The sequence below is a fragment of the Bubalus kerabau genome, chromosome 4 (genome assembly GCF_029407905.1).
Source record: "Bubalus kerabau isolate K-KA32 ecotype Philippines breed swamp buffalo chromosome 4, PCC_UOA_SB_1v2, whole genome shotgun sequence".
Classification (NCBI taxonomy): Eukaryota; Metazoa; Chordata; class Mammalia; order Artiodactyla; family Bovidae; genus Bubalus; species Bubalus kerabau.
The window spans coordinates 6,025,224-6,046,371 of record NC_073627.1 but is presented as its reverse complement, the minus strand read 5'-3'; the positions used below and the strand labels follow the sequence as shown (position 1 = coordinate 6,046,371).

At 52.5% G+C, this 21,148-nt stretch overlaps 1 protein-coding gene and 1 non-coding gene across 2 annotated transcripts in view; one reads left to right on the top strand and one right to left on the bottom strand.

Moving 5' to 3' along the window:
- The window catches only part of SDK2 (sidekick cell adhesion molecule 2), a 149,321-nt gene that overhangs the window by 25,231 nt on the left and 102,942 nt on the right, over window positions 1-21,148 (top strand). The window contains exons 4-5 of the mRNA XM_055579553.1: window positions 6,129-6,235; window positions 16,452-16,599. Coding sequence (XP_055435528.1) covers window positions 6,129-6,235; window positions 16,452-16,599 — 255 coding nt within the window. The remainder of the gene's footprint in view (window positions 1-6,128; window positions 6,236-16,451; window positions 16,600-21,148) is intronic.
- Window positions 13,416-13,488, bottom strand: TRNAW-CCA (transfer RNA tryptophan (anticodon CCA)). Its single transcript has one exon. It is a non-coding gene; the product is annotated as a tRNA-Trp (tRNA).

The window sequence follows — 21,148 nt, the reverse complement described above, 5'->3', positions numbered from 1 at the left end:
GCTAAGACTCCAAGGTCCCAAGGCAGGGGCCCAGGGTTCGATTCCTGGTCAGGGAACTAGATCCTTCATGATGCAACTAACTCCCAAGACCCGACACAGACACATAAATAAAAAATAAAAATTTTGAATTTTTATTTTAAAAAGGGTGAGGAAGCCAACAGGCATGGCAGATCCTCTGTGGGTGGCTGAGACAGTTGGGGTTCACGTCCACGGGGAAGCCAACACATTTTCCAGGGAACCCAGGCTCTCCTGATGCTTGGCTTGGCTCTCTTACTATGTCCTCACTCAGGTAGGGAGCAGGGTCCTTCCGTACCCTCTCCACCCTCCCCTCTGGCCCTCTGCACCTCACCCCAGCGCTCTCCACCCCCCGCCAGTGACTCATCTATTTGCACCCTCATGTGACAGGCATAGGTGTGGCACCTGCCATGTGCAAGGCACATGAGTCCAGGACTTACATTAGAGACAGCCATTATCAAAGCCACCTAAGTGTCCATCAACAGTGAGTGGATAAAGAAGATGTGGTATATACATGCAATGGGATACTACTTGGCCATGAAAAAGAGTGAAAATTTTGCCATTGGCAGCAACATGGATGGACTTGGAGGGCATTATGCTAAGTGAAACAAATCAGAGAAAGACAAATACTATATGATATTACTTATATATTAAATCTAAAAATAGTGCATATAAGTAAACTGCTAAGTCATTTCAGTCATGTCCGACTCTGTGTGACCCCATAGACAGCAGCCCACCAGGCTCCCCCGTCCCTGGGGTTCTCCAGGCAAGGACACTGGAGTGGGCTGCCATTTCCTTCTCCAATGCATGAAAGTGAAAAGTGAAAGTGAACTCGCTCAGTCGTGTCCGACTCTAGCGACCCCATGGACTGCAGCCTACGAGGCTCCTCCGTCCATGGGATTTTCCAGGCAAGAGTACTGGAGTGGGGTGCCATTGCCTTCTCCGATAAGTAAACCAGTGAATATAATAAAAAAGAGAAACAGGCTCACAGCTCTAGAGACCAGTTACTGGTGGGAGAGGAAAGTGGAGAGGGGCCGCAAAGGGGTGGAGGGAAAGGGACGAACTATTAGGTAAAAATAAGCTACAACGTGGGGCTTCCCTGGCGGCCCAGTGGTTAAGGCTTCATCCTTCAGTGCGTGGGATTCAGGTTCGACCCCTGGTCAGACTGCTAAGACCCCACATACCTCACAGCCAAAAAACCAAAACAGAAAGCAGAAGCAATATTGTAACACATTCAATAAAGACTTTAAAATGGTTCACATCAAAAAAACAAATCTTTAAAACAAGCTATAAGGATATACTGTACAACACACGGGATATAGCCGATATTTTATAATAACTATAAATGGAGTACAACCTTTATTTTTTTACCTTTTATTTTGTATTGGGATATAGTCGATTAACAATGCTGTGATAGTCTCAGGTGAACAGTGAAGAGACTCAGCCAGACAGATACATGTACCCATTCTCCCCCAAATAGAGTATAACCTTTAGAAACTGGATCACTATATTGTGCACCTCTAACTTCTATAATGTTGTACAGCAGCTATACTTCAATTTTCTTTAAAAGATAGCCATTTTTAAGCTTTTTAGTTTGTATTGGAGTATAGCCAGTTAACAGTGTTGAGATAGTTTCAAATGAACAGCAGAGGGACTCAGCCATACAGATACATGTACACAATAACCATTATTGTCCCCATTTTACAGATGGGAAAACTGAGGTTTGTGCATTTCCATCACTTGCCCAGGTCAAACCCCTAAAAAGTGCAGAAGCGGATGTCAGGCCTAGTTTTCTCAACATCAGAAGCCCCAGCGCCCCCTCCAGCGCCAGGCTCCATCATGGGCAGTCACGTGTGCGCCCTCCTCACAAAGCATTTCAGCCATCCCCCTGCCCCTGGAAGGGACCTCGACAGGACTGGGCTCCTCCAGTTCCCTGCCAGGCCCGCAGCCGCAGGTGGGTGGGGCAGATAGAGCTGTGGGCATCCCGGGGCCCAGGAGGGAGCCCTGTGGGGGATGAGGAGCTGTCAGGGTCATTATCTTGGATGCTCCGATGCTGTGATGCCACCAGCCGCTCTGGATTTGCAAATCGAGATGCTGGCCAGCTGCCTCTTCCACCCACCGGGGAGGCAGTCTGGGTGAAGCAAAGCGGGTTTCCCTGGTAGGAAAGGCAGTGGGCGGCACTGTTACTTTAAATAATATTGCCTACAAGCCAGAAATAGTTCTCCCAGGCAGGGAGGGGAGCGCCAGGGACAGCTCAGGGAGAGGGGCTCCACCCCACACCGAGGCCGACCACAGATGCCAGAGTGAGGATGCCCGCCCCCTCCCACAGACGTGGCCGAGGTGGGGCCCAGAGCCAGCTCTCCTCTGCTGGTTTCGGGGGAGGGGCAGACACGCACCCACTGCTCTTCCTTGGGGCCCCAGATTGGGGCCTGGAGCTTCCTGGCTGAAGCAAAGGAACTCGTGCTTTATGCCGAAATCAACTTTTATTAAAGTTTAAATTTCACTACGCATCACCAGTATCAGCAGACAAACCCCAGATCCAATGAGTCCCTGGTGTCTGTTTTATAATGTATACTGACATTATATGCTCAAAGTGCATTTTTTAATTTTATTTTTAAAATAAAAGCAATATATGCACACCATAAAGAACATTCTGATGGTGCAGAAAGACATAAACTCCAGAGGCAGAAGTTTACCTTCCTCTGAGTCCTCAATACTTCTCCCAAAAGGCAAGAGGTGAAGAATCCTAAAAAATGTTTATGTCCAAGCCAGAACGGGTACGTGATTATTGTTGCTGTTTAATCTCTAAGTCATGTCTGCAACCCCATGGACTGTAGCCCACCAGGCTCCTCCCACCATGGGATTTTCCAGGCAGGAATACTGGAGTGGATTGCCATTTCCTTCTCCAGGGGATCTTCCCGACCCAGGGATTGAACCTGCATCTCCTGCATTGGCAGGCAGATTCTTTACCACTGAGCCACCAGCGAAGCCCATATACGTGATTGTGTGTGTGCAAATATATACAAATACATACTATTCCAGTTTACCTACACGTTATACCATTTACACTGTTTCTTGACTTTTTTTGGCTCACAAACTCAAAATTCTTTTTATGATCCTAAACATTAGCCTAAGGGTTTGGCAGCCTGCATCAATAAACAACTTATCAAGAGATAAGAATACATTCTCTCATGTCCCTAACACTCAGCTGTGATATTATTTATCTTTTTACTTTCTCATGTTTTTATTTCCATAAATATCCCCCGTCTCCAGCTTCGACTTCCTTCTCGTGCTTTGTATGTCTTGGAGGCTGTTCTGTCTCATCCCATAGAGGTGTTCTTCATTCATTCTATGGCTATGGCATTATTAATCGATTCGATTCCATTTTTGATGGGTGTTTATGCTGCTTCTGGTTTTCATTTGTCTCTGCTGTTACAAGCAAACCACAGTGAACATCCTCATTCCTGGTTTTTGCCACATTTTTGTAAGTACGGATAAAAGGCCAGCTCCCTGGAGTCTAGCCTCAGGGTCAGAAGACTTGAATATTCTGATTTGGATCGATTCTGCCCCAAAGGTTGGACCAACTTACTCTTTCAGCAGCCGATCTGTGGTCAGCCTCACCTCCGCCTCACTCTAGCCTTGGGTGTAATCGTACAAGAAAATTTGGTGCCATCTGAATATTGTCTTCTTTTGATTGGGCTTTCTTTCATTGTGACAATGGCCGAGCATCTTCTTTGTGAGTTTGGTCATTTCTGTTCATTTTTCTCTCCCTGGTGCTTTTTAGTAGTATCTGATTCCGTTTTTAAAGATAGAGGGCTTTTCCAGTCAATCTGTCCTTCTATCTTCCCTGCCAGGTCACCTCATCCCTTTTAAGACCTGAACGGTTTATCCAAAGCTGCCTTTCCCCTCCCCCAGGGAGCCATGGGCCTGTGATGGGCCTGAGGGTGGGTTGTGGGGGTGGAGAACGGGAGGTTTGCCAGAGCCTGGGTACCCGCTATCTTCCCAACATCATGCTGAGCACAGGAGTGAGGGACAGATAAGAGCTGTCACCAGGGGCAGAGATAAGAGACTCGGCCAGCCAGGAGGTTCTGGGTGATACTGCTGCAGAGCCAGAGCAGGCTTAGCACACACCCACCTGTGAGTCTGGGGCTCATGCCATCCCAGGACCGAACATGGGGTCCTGTGTGGTCGGATGTCAGTGCTGCGGGCTTCCTGGGTGGCTCAGCCGTAAAGAACCTGCCTGCAATACAGGAGACCCAGAAAATGTGGGCTGTATCCCTGGGTCAGGAAGATCCCCCTGGAGGAAGGAATGGCAGCCCACTGCAGTATTCTGGCCTGGAGAATCCCATAGACAGAGCAGCATGGCAGGCTACAGTCCCTGGGGTCACACGGAGTCGGACATGACTGAGCAACTAAGCATGCATGCGTGCACGTCAGTGTTGAGCTGGTTAGCAACTGGGCTTGGAGTCAGAAAGGTTCTATGGGTCCCTGGCCCTGCTTCTTACTGCCTCAGAAACCACAGGTCAATGATGGGTATTTCTGAACTTAATTTCCTCACCTCTAAAATGGGGGTTAGTAGCGCGATTAGGTAAAAAGACTCTCCAATTCAGACCTACGACCCTCTGCCCTGTCCGCATAAAATGAAGAAAGTGAAGCTAGTGTAGTGGGCAAGGCACAAAATTTCAGATTAAAATGTGTTAAAATGGCTCAAGTGTTACTGGTCCACAAGGCCCACTAGTGTGGGAACTGCTGCGTGAGGTGAACAAATGAATGGAGAGATCCCTGGAGGTCCAGGGGTTAAGACTCTGTGCCTTCATTGCCAAGGGTCCAGGTTTCACACCTCGTTGGGGAACTGAGATCCCAGAAGCTGCACAGCAAAAAGAGAGAGAGAGAGAAATGAATGAAAAGCACTTAATACAGCATCTGAAGCATAGGTGGTGCTCAGAGAGTGGCAGCTGTTTCATCATCATGATAAGCTGATGCTGATGGTGGTGCTGATGGTGGTGATGGTGGTGCTGATGGTGGTGCTGATGATGATGACGGTGATGATGGTGGTGCTGATGGTGCTGATGTTGGTGAGGACAGTGGTGATGATGGTGCTGATGGTGGTGCTGATGGTGGTGATGGTGATGGTGATGGTGGTGATGGTGATGCTGATGGTGCTGATGATGGTGAGGACGGTGGTGATGATGGTGCTGATGGTGGTGCTGATGATGATGACGGTGGTGATGATGGTGATGGTGCTGATGGTGGTGGTGATGGTGATGATGGTGCTGATGCCATGGTGATGAAGGTGATGATGGTGGTGATGATGGTGCTGATGGTGGTGATGGTGGTGATGATGGTGATGGTGATGGTGGTGATGGTGGTGGGCTCATGTGAGAACTCATGCAAAAGAAAACTTGGTGATGCCTACAAATAAGGTTGCTCTGTTCCAGGGTTGGCATAGCCTGGGGGCAGGCCTGCAGTTAGCTTGTTCCCCGAGTTGGTTGGGTAAGCCTGAGAACACCCAAGAGTAGGGGAGGCATCCTAGGCACCAGCCCTTGGACCCTCAGAGCTCGCTGCTGGGCTGGTCACTGCCCAGATCAGCAGGGAGATCATGGGGTGGGGCCCAGGGGAACTAGCCCCTCCATACCCAAGAACACCCACCACCTGCCACGTCTCGCTGCCAGAAGCTCTTCACACACCGAGCCTGGCTTCCTCCCTGCCCCTAGTCGGGTGAGTGCACCACACAGCTGCTCTCCAGCTGCCCTCCCCCCAGGACCAGACTCTGCAGCTCTGGGGCCAGTGAGGTGCTCCCCAAGAGCATCCCTAGGGACCCCCTTCGGTTCACGCACTCTGGCCTTGGGGCCACACGTTCAGAAAGCCACGCAGCCTGCCCAGATGACTTTGCCAGGATGGTATGTGGAGTACAGGCCCTCCCGGGCACCTGAGCCAGAGCCTTTGGAGGGATCTTCTTATAGGTCCTTTCTATGACCCCCATGGTACAACTGAGGGCTCCCTGGTGCCCTTGGTCATGGAAGAGGGTGATGTGGCAACCTCTGACCCCCAGTTTGACCCCTGCGTCCCCGCGGCTGCCTGACTTGCTCACCGGCTGTCTCATCTGCCCCCAGGTACATGATCACCAGCCTGGACCGCACCCACGCTGGCTTCTACCGCTGCATCGTGCGTAACCGAATGGGTGCTCTGCTGCAGCGACAGACGGAGGTCCAGGTGGCCTGTGAGTACCGCGCGGGGCCGGGGAGAGGGGGACTGTGAAGTGGAGAGGGTCTGCAGGGTCTTTGCCCACTGGCCACACACTGGGCAGAGCCAAACCCCAGCTGTGGCCTTCCGTCTGGTGGGTGCTCGTGGCGGCCCTTCCTGCCATCCAGGCCGGTACCGTCCACTTACAGCAGATGGAACCAAGGCCCGGGCTCTCAAAGCCACATTGCCGACACATGACATATCTCTGCTGGCTGTGAGTCCAGCACTCTTTTTTTTATTTCTAATAGCTGCACCAAATGTGGGATCCCAGTACCCCACCCAGGGATCAAACCTGTGCCCCCTGCATTGGAAGTGCAGAGTCTTAATCACTGGACGGCCAGGGAAGTCCCCAGCACTCTTTGGATGCGACCGGTTGCTTCTTTTTTGAAAAGGAGGCCTGCCACCTGCTTTGAGAGTCTCCTCTGGGCTTGGCCTCCAACTTGGGGAATCTTCATAATGGCAGACTTCCTCAGGGTCTTCTTGGCAGATTTCCCAGGATCCCCCATCCCCACCATGACCTTCCCAGGTGGTGCTGGTGGTAAAGAAGCAGGCTGCCAATGCAGGAGACAGAAGAGATGCAGGCTCGACCCCTGGGTCAGGAAGATCCCCTGGAGGAGGGCATGGCAATCAACTCCAGTATTCTTATCTGGAGAATCCCATGAACAGAGCAGCCTGGAGGGCTACAGTCCATGGGGTCCCAAAGAGTCGGACACGACTGAGATGTAGCATGCACGCACCCCCACAACCTGGAATTTTCCATCTTCCAGCTTGCCCAGCCCTGGAGCAGTAAGAGCTTGGAGGCCCCCACAGTCTTGGGAAGCGCTGTGAGACGCCTCGTGGTGGGTCTCAGCTCTAAAGGGAGAGGGGAGGGGAGCAGCCAGAGTTCCTGGAAGGAGCAAAGGGTAAAGGAATAGACCCTCGCTGAGCCTTTAGGGTGACAGCCTCCCCTCGTTGCCACCAGGACCCGGAAGAGCGACCTCAGATGGGGGATGAGAGAGAAGCCTCAGGAGAACCCATTGCACCAATCAGCTCCACCCACAGCCCCCACCATGACTCAGTATCCCGTTCGCAGACCCCACAGACCCCGTATGCTAGAAATAAGCCTCAGTATGGGCCGTTTCATTCTGGGGTCTTTAGGGGGAGACGTCTAAAGTTGCCCAATGGGCCATGGGAGTGTGGGAAACCTTAATGAGCCCTGATTTTTTTTTTTTTTTTTAACAAAGAGGACTCCCTTGAGACTTCCCTGGCGATCCAGTGGTTAGGCGTCTGAGCTTCCACTGCAGGAGGGGCACAGGTTCAATCCCTGGTTAGGGAACTAAGATCCCACATGGCGTGGGGCATGGCCAAAAATAAAATTTAAAAGTAATAAAAATTTAAAAAGAAAGTAGCTTGCCTTCCAAAAAAGAAAAAAAACTCAAGATACCCTCTCATGCAGGGCCCACTAGGGCTTGACTCGGATTTAACGCAGAAGAGAGCTTATTACTTTGGAGAGAAGCAGGGGAGAGAAGTCGAGAAGAAAGCCTCAAGTGAGGCGAAGAGTGTTTACAATAACTATGGAGAGCAGCCGTAATCAGAAGCGGAGGACCGATTGTCCCATAAGTCAGCGCTAAGGACAGCTTGGCTTCCTCAGAGGAGAGGAAAAGCCCTGAATTAAAATGACAGTTCAGGGCCGCGGCCACCGGCTGGAGGGCTCCCATGGAGCTCCGTTTAGCGGGTTCTCAGAGCCCTGTGGTGCGGGGGCAGCCGTGGGTCGGGCCACAGAGAGCCCAGGAGTGTGTCTGTGTGTGCTCGAGGGTAGGTGTGGGTTCATGCATGTGAGTGTGCAAATGTGTTTCTGGATTGGTCTGCCTCTTTGTTCACCTGTGTGCAGCTGAGGGTTGTGCCTGGTCTTCGTTGCAGCACGTGGGATCTTTAGTTGCAGCATATGAGGTTTTAGTTCCCCGACCAGGAATCGAACCCCAGTCCCCTGCATTGGGACCAGCAGACAAAACATGCTGACAGCAGGCTTCAGGGTTCTTCACATGCCAGGTCATGACCCTCGTGGGGATGGGGAGAGAAAGCATGGATTCCAGCGCTGATCCAGTCGCTGACTAGCTTAGGGCTCTGGGCACCTGGGGAGTGGAGGGGTTGCAGGTGGAGAAGGAAGCACAGCCTCCGTCCCCCTGGAAAGGTGAGCACACACCCAAGACCCTGCAAAACAATCAGAGCCGCAGGTGCAAGCTGGACAGCGCGTCCCTAAGGAGATGCCCAGGAAGCACAGAGGAGCCCCCAACCCCCCGCCCTCCAGTGCCATTGTGCAAACGTCGTCCCTTCGTGGGTCCCTGGGGCAGGTCTCCAAGGTAGGAAGGCGTGTCCCGGGAGCTACATCTTGAGATGGGGAAACTGAGCCTCAGAAAGGTCAGAGGACTGGACTTCCCTGGTGGTCCAGTGGTTAAGACTCTGCCTTGCAAGGCAGGGGACGTGGGGTCAATCTCTGCTCGGGGAACTAAGAGCCCACGTGCTGCCCGCGTCACAGGTAGGGAATATATACACTACAACAAAAGATTCCACCCGATCAAGGAAGGTCCCACGTGCCGCAACAGAGAGCCAATGTGGCCGAATAAATTAAAAAAAAAAAAGTGATCTGGGGACAACCCAAGGTCCCACAGCTGGTATTTCTACCATCTTCCTCCTCCTTCCTCCCCCCATCAACCAAAGACTGGAGCTGTGGACCCAGCCATGGAACCAGCCATGAACAAACGTTGAGCTCAAATTCCCCTCACCTATCCCTTGGCTTCCCTGGTAGCTCAGAGGTAAAGAATCCACCTGCCAATGCAGGAGACCCCGGTTCTGTCACTGGGTTAGGAAGATCCCCTGGCGAGGGGCATGGCAACCCACTCCAGTATTTTTGGCTGGAGAATCCCACAGACAGAGGAGCCTGCAGGCTATAGCCCATAGGGTCGCAAAGAGTCGGACGTGGCAGAAGCGACTGAGCAAGCAAGCATGCACTATCCCTGGCTGTGTGACCTTGGGCAAGTTACTTAACTTCTCTGTGCCTTCATTTCCTCATTGTAAAAAAGGAATGCTAATGTTAGTGCCTACCTAGCTGGGCTGTCAATGAGTAATCAATCAGTGCATATAAGGGACATCCCTGGCAGTCAAGTGGTTAAGGACTCCTAATCAGAGGGTGTGGGTTTGATCCTTGGTGGGGAGCTAAGATCCCACACTCCAGGAGGCTAAAAGACCAAAACATAAAACAGGAGCAATGTTGTAACAAAATTCAATAAAGATTTTAAGCAATCAGTGCACACAAACCATCATGAAAGGCCCTCAGCCGGGGGTGGACGAGTACACTTTCTTCTCTGCCAGGCCAACCAGGGAAGGCTTCCCGGAATAGACATTCACAGCCTTTCTCATTCTGTCTGATGGTACCTTGGGAGGTACCATCCTCTGCTGTCCAGGGCTGGTGCTAGGGTGGGGCGAGGAGAATGGGAAATTGAAGGAGGCACTCCCTCTCAGGGACTCACCGCCTGCTTGCAGGACCCTGACAGTGGGTGCCACCTTAAATCGTTCCCCTCCCCCACCCATCGCAGTCCTGGGGCTCTCCCAGGCTTTTGTGCCCCGCACACCACCTGCATCTGTCTGTCCCTCCGTCTGTTTACACTGTCACCCGGGTGCTTGCCGTTCTGAGGATGGGGAGGGTACGGATGCTTCTCCAGACCCCGCATCTCCCCTTCTTGCCAGTTCTGCCCCCCAGGGTGGGAGGGTTTTGTCCTGGGGGTTCAGCAGCGGGGTTGGGTCAGATCAGGCCCGGCAGGCCCCACCCCTGGTTCCCACCCCCCACTTTCCAAACAAGGGCTGTGAATCGGGTTCTAATGGTAAATTAATAAGGCAGCTGTGCTAACCACTAATGATGATGGCAAAGTCGTTACAAAAAGCTTCTTTACGTGTTTTTAATTACAGCAATTAAAGAGAAGTCGATAAAACATCACCCCTACCCCTAGCTCCCTTCTTGGCCCCACCCTGAGTCTCTCTGTTTTTGTGAAGCTGCCATAAATTTCTGGCATGCGGCAAGTGGGTTAAATGGCTGAGAGGGTTGGGAGAACCTTCTGGAGTCAGCATCCAGCTTCCGTAGGCTCCTCTTAGTCCTCCTCACCTGAGCAATGTCCCTGATGGTATCCCAGCCTCACTGGGTGGGCGATGGCTCAGACTTGGAACCCCCAGCCCCGGCAACAAGCCCCGCCCACCCATCACAGGGCCAGGGGCTCCTGCTCCCTGTTCTCCGAGGCAGCTTAGCAGCCCCCTGTGCAAAATGAGAGCTGACGGCATCAGCCCCACTGTCCTTTGCGCTGGGGTTGATGTCCAGAATGCCAGCGGTGGGCCCATTCTTCTTAATCCTCAGCCTGAGTGGAGTATTAAATGTGGAAGAAGGGAGGAGATATGGCTGAGGAGGTGGGGCACTGGGGACAGAAGGTGACGTTCTCAGATGCAGTTGGATGTTTTGATGTCACTTAGGATGCGGTGGAAGTTGTGGATGGTTGTAGTCAGAGCCACAGCTGGATGGAGAAATAGCACCCTCGTAAGAAACAATCACAACCACAATTAAGTACCATCCCATGTCCACCACACGGGCAAAAACCAAAGAGTCTAGCAAGACCAGGTGTTAATAAAAATTCACACCACTGCCGACGGGAGTGTGAATTGGCAAATTGATGCAAATCAGGAAAACAGCTTGGCGTTACCTCATAAGATCAACGTGTGCACAGCCTACAACCCTTCCACCTTTAGGCACATCCTCTTGAGATTCTCTCAGCGACGAGTGCTAGCAGGCCCACACGAGACTGTCCTTAGCAGGACAGCAAAACACCGGTAACAAGCCCGCCTGCGGCAGCACTGCCCTGTCTTGGTACACGGACACCCGGGCGGCTCTGAGGGTGACCAAGCCAAGTACAAGGACAGAGGTGGAGCTGCCAACAAACACGTTGCACAAACAAAGCAAATCAGAGCGGATGACATACAAGATAATCCAGAGGGCTTAGAAACAGGCTGAATTAACCATAAACTGTTCAAGGATGCATCTACATGCAGGGAAACTTGAAAGAAAGAGAAAAAGCAATGATACAATGAACAACATCCAAGATGTCAATTAGACCTCTGGGGGGCGCAGCGGCGAAGAGCAGGAGGCTGTCGGGGAGGGAGGTGAGGTTGGTTCGTCTTCTGTTCCTTAAACTGGGTGGTGGGTTGTTGTTGCTGATATTGTTCAGTAGCTACGTCGTGTCTGACACTTTGCGACCCCGTGGACTGCCGCACGCCAGGCTTCCCTGTCCTTCACCATCCCCTGGAGTTTGCTCAAACTCATGTCCATTGAGCCATCCAACCATCTCATCCTCCGTTGCCCTCTTCTCTTGCCCTCGGCCTTTCCCAGTGGTGGGTGTGTGAGCATTTATTCTTCTTTGAACTATTCATAAAATTATATTCACTCTTTTTTTTAATGCATGACACATTTCATGATAAAAACGTTTTAAAAGTGGGACCTCCCTGGTGGTCCAGTGGTTAGGGCTCCACGCCTCCCCTGTAGGGGGCACGGGTTCGATCCCTGGTTGAGGAACTTAAGATCCCACATGCTGCGTGGCATGGCCAAAAGAAGAAAAAAAAAAAGTTTTAAAAATAACTAAAAACGGTAAATATACTCTGAAGTGGAATGCATGCTTTACAAGACCTTTTAAGATAGAACAAAGACATTAGGAATAATTTTTAGGCCCCGTCTAGCTGGGCCCCAGCCCTACACATCTTTGCTCTCAGGGGAATTCCTAGGGCATTAGATCAGTGCTGCAAGGCACGGTGTGGTATGTTCACCAGCATGCATCGCCGAGAGGAAGTGCAGTAAATAAATCCTTGTGTTTCCACCTCAGTGGGAGTGAGTTTCCCTAGGAAATCCTGGACCCCCAGCCCCACCCGCGTGCACTTCTCTGTAGCCTTTTCCAGGCAGTGGCTGGCTGAGCAGCCCCCTTGCAGCTGGTGCTCGGGACATACACGTCTGTGCCCTGGGTCCCATGAGCAGAGACAAGGGGCTCCGTGGGCAGACCTAGCAAGCCCATTTGGCAAAGTGAGTGGAGAGAATCAGGAGGGTTCTGGGGGTCTCAGAGCCACAGTGAGGGGAGATTGTGAGATGGAACGGTGAATGGGAGCAGCAGCGGCAAGGCTTGGACCAAGGTCAGCTCTGCCCGCCCTTCACCTGTCCATCCTGCCGTATGTACATACAGTCACCCGTGTCTCCATCCCTCACTTCCTCTGTCCCTCCGTCCATCCACTCATCCATCTATTCCATCATCCACCCACGGCACAAACCCACCAGCCGACCCCACAGGCGTTTTTTAAATTCTCTCTAACTAGCCCTTCTCTCCTGCCTCCTAGTCTTCACACTTCTCCTCCTCTGGACTTTTTATACTGCCAACCACACACACACACACACACACGCGTGCGTGTGTGGCTAACACCTACCCTTTATATAGCTCTGCTTTAAAAAGCCTCACCCCGGCTGCCTTGGTGGCTCAGTAGTAAAGGACACACCTGCACGGCGCAGGGGACACAGGTTCAGTCCCTGCTCCAGGAGGATCCCACGTGCCGCGGAGCAACTAAGGCCGGGAGGCACAACTGCTGGAGCCCACACGCCTTAGAGCCCCTGCTCCTCAACAAGGGGGGCCACCGCCACGGGGAGCGCCCGCGCCACGGCTGGAGACGAGCTCCCGCTCGCTGCAGCCAGAGAAAAGCCCGCCCCGCAACGAAGACCCAGCACCGCCAAAAACAACACATAAATCATTTTGTTTTTAAAAAAAGCCTCACCCCACCTCCCAGTCTGAAGTAGATAAAGCAGATTTTCTCTGATGCCTCCTCTCATAGAGAAACCTTATTTCTCCGTCCTAACGGTTGTCGCAATATGTCGCTGCATGGCTGTCGGTTGCTTTTCTTGTTCCCCTAACCCTGCCATAAGTTCCATGAGGGCAGGAACCAGGGCTTTCTTCAGCACCTATCGCAGAACCTGCCTGACCCACAGAGGGGACTCAATAACAAATCATTGCATGACAGTGCTGGGTGACTTTTTAAATACGTATGTATTTGACTGCACTGGATCTTAGTTGCCACCTATGGGGCCTTTGCTTGCAGCGTGTGCGATCTACTTCCCTGACCAGGGATTGAACCTGGGCCCCCTGCTTTGGGAGCCAGGAGTCTTAGCCACTGGACCACCAGGGAAGTCCTGGTATTTGATGAGTTTAGAGAGAAACTACTGTGTGTGTGCAGAGTATGGGGCCAGGTATCTTATAGGGATTTCCTCATGAATGTAATTAAATAGAACTGCCTCATGAAGATTTCAGTGCAGCAGAAAGAGATAAAGAAGGTGTATGAAGAAGTTGAATGCAGGGGCTAAGTCATGGAGGAGGCGAGGGCATGCAAAGACAGGGGCGAATCTGGACGCTCGCTGGACGCTGGCTGGCCCCGCCCTAACTGCTCAAGCTGGATAAGCCACTCTATCTCCATGAGCTTTAATTTCCTCACTGACGAAATGGAGCTAATAAAACCCGAGAGAGAAGAAAGAAACACTATTACCATGAAATTGCTTTAAATTGTTCAAATATATCTTCAGAGTTCTGTGAAAAGTTTTTTAAATAGATAAAATTATTGTGAGGACTGAAATCAATGTGATTTATTGATGCAATTTTTTTATAGACAGAGCCAAGTAATAGAAATTAGTAAACAACTAAAAGATGCACATTTAGGAAAATTGAGCTTTGTCGTATTATTACACAGATGGAATGAAACAATCCATGTGAAGTCCAACAAGAAAGAAACCTGACGTAGGGTCAGCAACTATTTGGGTGGCGGGGGTAATCTTTGTTGGAGAGGTTGATGTTAAAACTGTGAAAAATGCATAGGATTCCAATATTCTGATACAATGAATATTAGATACAGTTTTAGCACTTTAATATACTCTTCCTGTCTCTATGGCTACATAACAAATTAACCCCAAACATCATGCACTGCTCAGTCACTCAGTCATGTCCAACTCTTTGCCACCCCATGGACTACAATCTGCCAGGCTCCTCTGTCCATGGGATTGTCCAGGCAAGAATACTGGAGGGGTTTGCCATTTCCCCCTCCAGGGGGTGGACCGCAATCTTTTGTCTTGCTCACAGATTCTGTGAGTCTGGACAGAACATGATGGGAACAGCTTATCTCTGCTCTTTGATGACTGAGGTCTCAACTAGAAGACCCAAAGGCTAGGGGCTGAAATTACCTGAGGGCTCACGTGTCCAGGGTTGATGCTGGCTGTCGTCTGGGACTTCGGATCCTCTGCACAAAAGCTGTGTCTGTGTGGGCTAGACTGAGTTCCCTTACAACACGGCAGCAGGATTCCAAGCAGGAGTGTCCAGAGAGCCAGGTGGAAGCTACATCCTCCTGATGACCTAGCCTGGAAAGTCACTTAGCATCACTTCCGGCATATTCTACAGGCGTACTCACAGATCCCTCAGATTCAAGGGGAGGGGACATGGCCCCCATCTCTCGGTGGGTGGAGTGTCAGTCACAGTGTAAGAGGGGCATGTTCAGTTCAGTTCAGTTCAGTCACTCAGTCATGTCCAACTCTTTGCGACCCCATGAATCGCAGCACGCCAGGCCTCCCTGCCTGTCACCAACTCCCGGAGTTCACCCAGACTCCCGTCCATCAAGTCAGTGATGCCATCCAGCCATCTCATCCTCTGTCGTCCCCTTCTCCTCCTGCCCCCAATCCCTCCCAGCATCAGAGTCTTTTCCAATGAGTCAACTCTTCGCATGAGGTGGCCAAAGTACTGGAGTTTCAGCTTAAGCATCATTCCTTTCAAAGAAATCCCAGGGCTGATCTCCTTCAGAATGGACTGGTTGGATGGGGGTAAATATTGATGCAGCCAGCTTTTTTTAATTGAAGTATAATTGGTGCACAGTTTAATTGTGTTAATTTCAGGTGTACAGCAAAGTGATTCAGTTATATATGCATATATATGTATGGGCTTCCCTGGTAGCTCAGCTGGTAAAGACTCTGTAATGCAGGAGACCCTGGTTCAATTCCTGGGTTGGGAAGATCCCCTGGAGAAGAGCGTGGCAACTCATTCCGGTATTCTTGGCTGGAGAATCCTATGGACAGAGGAGTCTGGTGGGCTACAGTCCACAGGGTTGAGAAGAGTTGGACATGACTGAGCAACTAAGCACAGCACAGCTATGTGTATATATACATATATAAGGCTTCCCAGATGGCTCGGTGGTAAAGAATCCACCTGCCAACATAGGAGATGCAGTGCAGGTTCAGTCCTAGGTCAGGAAGGTCCCGAGGAGAAGGAAATGGCAACCCACTCCAGTATTCTTGCCTGGGAAATCCCATGGACAGAGGAGCCTGGCGGGCTACAGTCCTTGGGGTCGCTAAGAGTGAGACATGACTTAGTAGCTGAGGACGAGCACAACATAAATATACATATACTTTTTGAAATAAATAAGCCTCTGCTGTTAGAGTCGAAGCCCACGCTGACCCCAACAGGCAGGTGGGCAGTCAAAGCCTTCCCACCACTTCGCTGCTCTCCTCTGGGCTGATGGAACGTCAGAGCTGGGACCCATGGTCCCCTCTCTGTCTGCCGATGGGGTAGACATGCTTCTAAAGGAGCAACATGGTGTTGTGTTGACACGTCTGTGCAGGCTCACACACAAGGGCCAGGAAGCTGGCCCCCAGAAGTGCCTTTCACCCCACACCTAAACCCCTGCCGCAGTACAGGGCAGGGGACCAGGGACAGACCCCGGGTCTGAGTTCAAATCCTGCCTCTGCCCCATCCCAGCCACGTACGTGTTATTGGACACGTCAACCAGCCTGTTTCAGAAGGTGTTTATTTTTTTCCATTGTAAACTCTTTGAAATAATGACTGACGTCTCCTGGTTGTTGAATGAATCCATTGATTCACGGACATACAGGCGTAAATGGATATAAAGGCCAAAAGCACCGAGCGGAGCACGCCGTCGTGAGGGAGGGGGTGATGGGGCTGCGTGAGGTGGTCCAAACGCGGTGGCTGTTCCCGGTGGCCACCCTGTGTCTGCCCCGCAATTTCCTTGCGCTCCCACCGCTCCCCACCCAGGAGCCGGGCAGTCTGGGTTGCTGACCTCCTGTCTCTGACCCCTGCGTGTGCTCTTCCCTCCCGCAGACATGGGGAGCTTCGAGGAGGGCGAGAAGCACCAGAGCGTCTCCCACGGAGAGGCCGCCGTCATCCGCGCCCCGCGCATCTCCAGCTTCCCCCGGCCGCAAGTGACCTGGTTTCGGGACGGCCGCAAGATCCCGCCCAGTAGCCGCATGTGAGCTTCCCCCCCACCCCACCCCCGGGGGCGGGTGTGAGAAGCCAGCCCCACCCGGGAGAGGAGACTCGGGGCCACACGGAGCCTCCAGACGCGGAGGACAAAGGGTCCTTTCCACTCTGGGGTGGAGCCAGGTGGGGGACATCCCCAGGGAGGGCAGCCAGGTTCCCAGGGGGCCTTTCTGGGAAACCCTGGGCCAAGAATTGGAACTAGGACAGCTCTCGGCCTTCCTGGGGAATCCCAGGGTGTTGGCCTCTGTCTGTCAGCTGGAGAATAATTCTGCCTCTTGGAGCACTCCAAAATCTCAAGTTGGCACAGACAGAGGCTCTGTCCCTGTGGCTCCAGGCCAGGATTTGGGGCACACAGGCAGGCGCTGGCATCTCCCGGGCAGGGTGGACAGCACTGGGCGTTTCTGCTGGGCGGGCGGGTGTGTCTGGGTGTCCATCCGTGTGCGCGGCTGTGTGTTCTGGCTGCAGGGAGGAGGGGAGGCCTGGCAGGGAGAGGAACACACCGTCCTTTCAGCGCTAACAAGGGCCCTTCTGTGTAGCCCAGGTCAGGGGTGGTGGCCGCCGGGCTTGCGGGCAGAGGGATGGAGCTGACACCTCCCCGGAGGGTGGGCAAGGGGTCAAGGGTGGGACACAGCAGCCCTCCTGACCCCCGGGGAGACAGCCAGCAGAGGCGCTCCTCTTTAAGACCCCCACTGTCCCCTGCTCCCAGCAGAGGAGGAAGCCCACCCTTGTCCTGGTCCATGTGGGCTGCAGGTCTGCTGTGGGTGGAGCCTGTCTGGTCTCTGTAGGAAACGCCAACCGAGATGGCCAGTTCTTGCCTTTGGGGAGCATGAGGTTCCACGAGAGATGTTAGAATCGTGTAACATAGTAACATCCGCCACAGCCGTGGCGGTAAGGAACACCTGTCATCTCCGGCCTCCGCTCCGCACACCGCACATCACCCTCTGCTCCAGGACAGACACGCGCCTCCCAGCGAGAGGTGCTCTGTCTCCTTGACTTTTCCATCGCCGGAGTGCACGTTCAGGAAATATTTGCTGAATGAATGACCCTCACGAGAACCTTACGACGCTGCTGATTTTATCCCCATTTAACGGATGGTAAAGTGAAGGCCCCCAGTGCTTAACTGCTCTGCCAAATCTCATGCAACTGGTTCCAGGCTTGCCGACTCCAGAGTCAGGGCCTTTTTTGTATAATGGTTTCAGTGTCTTTTTTAAACTATGTATGTGAAGTGAAAGTCGCTCAGTCGTGTCCGACTCTTTGTGACCCCATGGACTATACAGCCCATGGAATTCTCCAGGCCAGAATACTGGAGTGGGTAGCCTGTCCCTTCTCAAGGGATCTTTCCAACCCAGGGATTGAACCCAGGTCTCCCACATTGCAGGTGGATTCTTTACAAGCTGAGCTACAAGGGAAGCCCAAGAACAGTGGAGTGGGTAGCCTATCCCTTCTCCAGCGGGTCTTCCTCCAATGGTGTCTCCTCCATTGCAGGCAGATTCTTTACCAGCTGAGCTGTGAGGGAAGCCCAGATATGTATGTATTTGTGTATTTGGGGCTGTGCTGGGTCTTCATCGCTACACACAGGTTTTCTCTAGTTGCGGGGAATGGGGCTACTCTCTGGTTGCGGTGAGAGGGCTTCCCATTGTGATGGCTTCTCTTGTTGCCAAGCATGGGCCCTAAAGGCACCGTCTTCAGTCGTTACAGCTCACAGGCTCAGAGGCTGCGGCACATGGGGCATCTTCCCAGACCAGGGACTGAGCCTGTCTCTCCCGCGTTGGCAGGCACACTCTTAACCAGTGGACCACCAGAATCAGGATCTTTAATTCTCTTTTGTGTGGAAATTATTTGAGAGCAGGGACAAAGACATGGAGGCTAAACAGGATAAAGTGATGGCACTTGTGGAAAATTGATCTGGTGATTCTCAACCTGGCTACCATCTGAGATCATTTGGCACCATTTAAAATATATTGATCTTTCAATTCTGCCCCTCACATGCTCTGATTGCATTGAAACAGTGTGTATGTACCTAGACATCGGGATTTTTAAAAGCGCCCCAGTGATTCCAGCATGCAGCCACAGTGGAGAACCACTGTCCTGGAATGTGTCCGTTACCTCCAGGTACAACAGTGCTGTGTAACAAGTGGTCCCAATGGCCTGATGCGATAAGCATGCATTTATCATTCACGTCAGCAGAATGATGAGCTTGGCCTGGCTCTCTCGTTTGTTCGGGGCTGGCTGGTTAGAATTTCTGGGTGAGTCCCTTCTGATCTGCTGTCCCAGGCTCCAGCCAGCCGGCCCTAACATCTCCTGGCAGTCGCAGAACAAGCAAAGTCAAGGTTCTGCTGACATCCCATTGGTCAAGGCAAGTCACGTGGTAGAAGTCAGCCTCAAGACGCAGGGAAATTAACTCTGCTCTTGAGAGAACTAGAGAGTCACCTGGCGGAGGTGCTGCTACAGAGCAGGTGATGGTTGGGGCGGGGGGGAAACCCCAGGTTCACAGGTGGACCCATGCTGTGTGTGAGGATCCCTTAGGCCTAATGAAAGTTCAATAAAAGCAGTGAGTGAGGACCATTAACACAGAGACGAGGTTGAGTCGCAGGAGGGGATCGCCCTGCCATGCAGGTGCTGAGACAGGCAGCAAGTCCCGGCCGCTTCCCGACTCCCTTTTCTGAGCTGATCTCCCGGGCCCTCCAACCGACTGGGAGTGGCTGCAGGAATACTGTGCTGAGGAGGACCCCGAGGGCTCAGACTCGGTGGGAAGAGCGCCAGCATGGATGAGCCACATGTGCCATTGCCGCCCAAGGGGCCGAGTGGACATCTGTCTCCGGGGTTTGCCACGTTAGACGCAGCTCTTTCTGCAACCTCACTCCCATCACCCCTTTCCTGACAGCTTCCCACCTCCTCTGGCCGTTCCTGGCCTCTGCCATCACCGCCCCCCACCCTTTTTCATTCCCAATAGCCACTGTCCCTAGAACAGAACGCCCTCAGGTTGCGTGCACACACACACACACACACACACACACACACCCCTACACACCCCTTCCTGGTCACGCCCACCCCCTCCAGCCCTCCTACCAAACACACATGAGAACACAGGGCATTTTTATCTCAGCAATTACAGCAGATTAATATTCGTAACCCAGAGGAAAGGTCCCTGGAAACAAATTCTCTGATGTCTGTTTGCCGGAGATACGCATCTGATGAGTGCTATCAGTCGTCGGGGCACAGGGGCTGCGCTATCTACAGAGAACCGCTGTCCCTCCCGGGGTGGAAGCAGAGATTAGCAGCCACCCCCCACCCCCACCCCTTCCTTGATACTCATTGTTGAAAAGGAGACAAGATTCCTAACAAAGATGCACGCTGAGGGTTTGGGGGCAGGTTCTAGGGTGATTTATTTTACTCTTAATTAAATGATCAATTGCCCCCCACCCCCGGAGCCGGGAAAAAAGGGCTGGCTTCATTGGAAGAAATGGAAGTGCCAATCAGAGAAGCGAGACAGACCTAAGAAATTGAAACCAGAAGAGTGTGGCTGAAGAACGTAACCCAGCCTTGGCTGAGAGGGAAGCCCTGACGTCCACTCCCTGCAAGAATCCTGGCAGCCTCCTTCAGCGTGGGTGCCCCTGGGCGAGCCAACTGGAAGCCCTCCTGAGTGTCGTGCGCTTTGGAAGTGAGGGACAGGGTCATGCCGGAACCATCTATCAAGGGGATGGTCATCCTGCTGAAGGCTGTGAGCCCGGGGACCTTTCTCATTAGCCTCCTACTGGGGACAGATGGAGGGCAGGTCAACAGGCCACTGGCCCTTCGCTGCCCTCTGCTCACTCCGCTCACTGGGAACTCGAACCCAGGCCCCAGGGGTCCTGGACACAGAGCTCTCCTCCAGAGGCAGGCAGAGCCACTCTGGCCGCATCACACAGAGACCCCCAAACCCAGGGACTTTGTGCCGTGGAAGTTTATTTCCTGCCAACTTAAAGAGCTTTAGGGCTTCCCTAGTGGCTCAGATGGTAAAGAATCTGCCTTCGATGCAGGAGACCCAGGCTCAGTCCTGGGGTTAGGAAGATCCCCTGGAGAAGGGCATGGCAACCCACTCCAGGATTCTTGCCTGGAGAATCCCATGGACAGAGGAGCCTGGCGGGCTACAGTCCATGGGGTCGCAGAGAGTTGGACACGACTGAGCAACTAACAGTTTCACTTCCTTTTTTCACTCTAAGAGGGAGCTGAGGGGGACATGTGAACTCCAGAAGGCTGTGTCAGAGGCAGGCTCTGTCAGAGGCAGGCTGTGGCTTTTGAATCAACCTAAAAAGACTCGAGATTAGGCAGCCTCCCTCCCCCACAGCCTTCACCCACATCCACAAGCTGCACTAAAGGACCAGGGTCCCTGCAGTGGATTCCCTGCACTTCGCTGAGGAGTCTGGGCAGGTTCATGGGGACATGGTCACCATCCCTGTCCCACTGTGTTGACTTTAAAATATTTTAGCCTGGTGCTGTCCTCACACCCATCACCTCATTTGTCGTTGTTCAGTCACTCAGTCATGTCTGAATCTTTG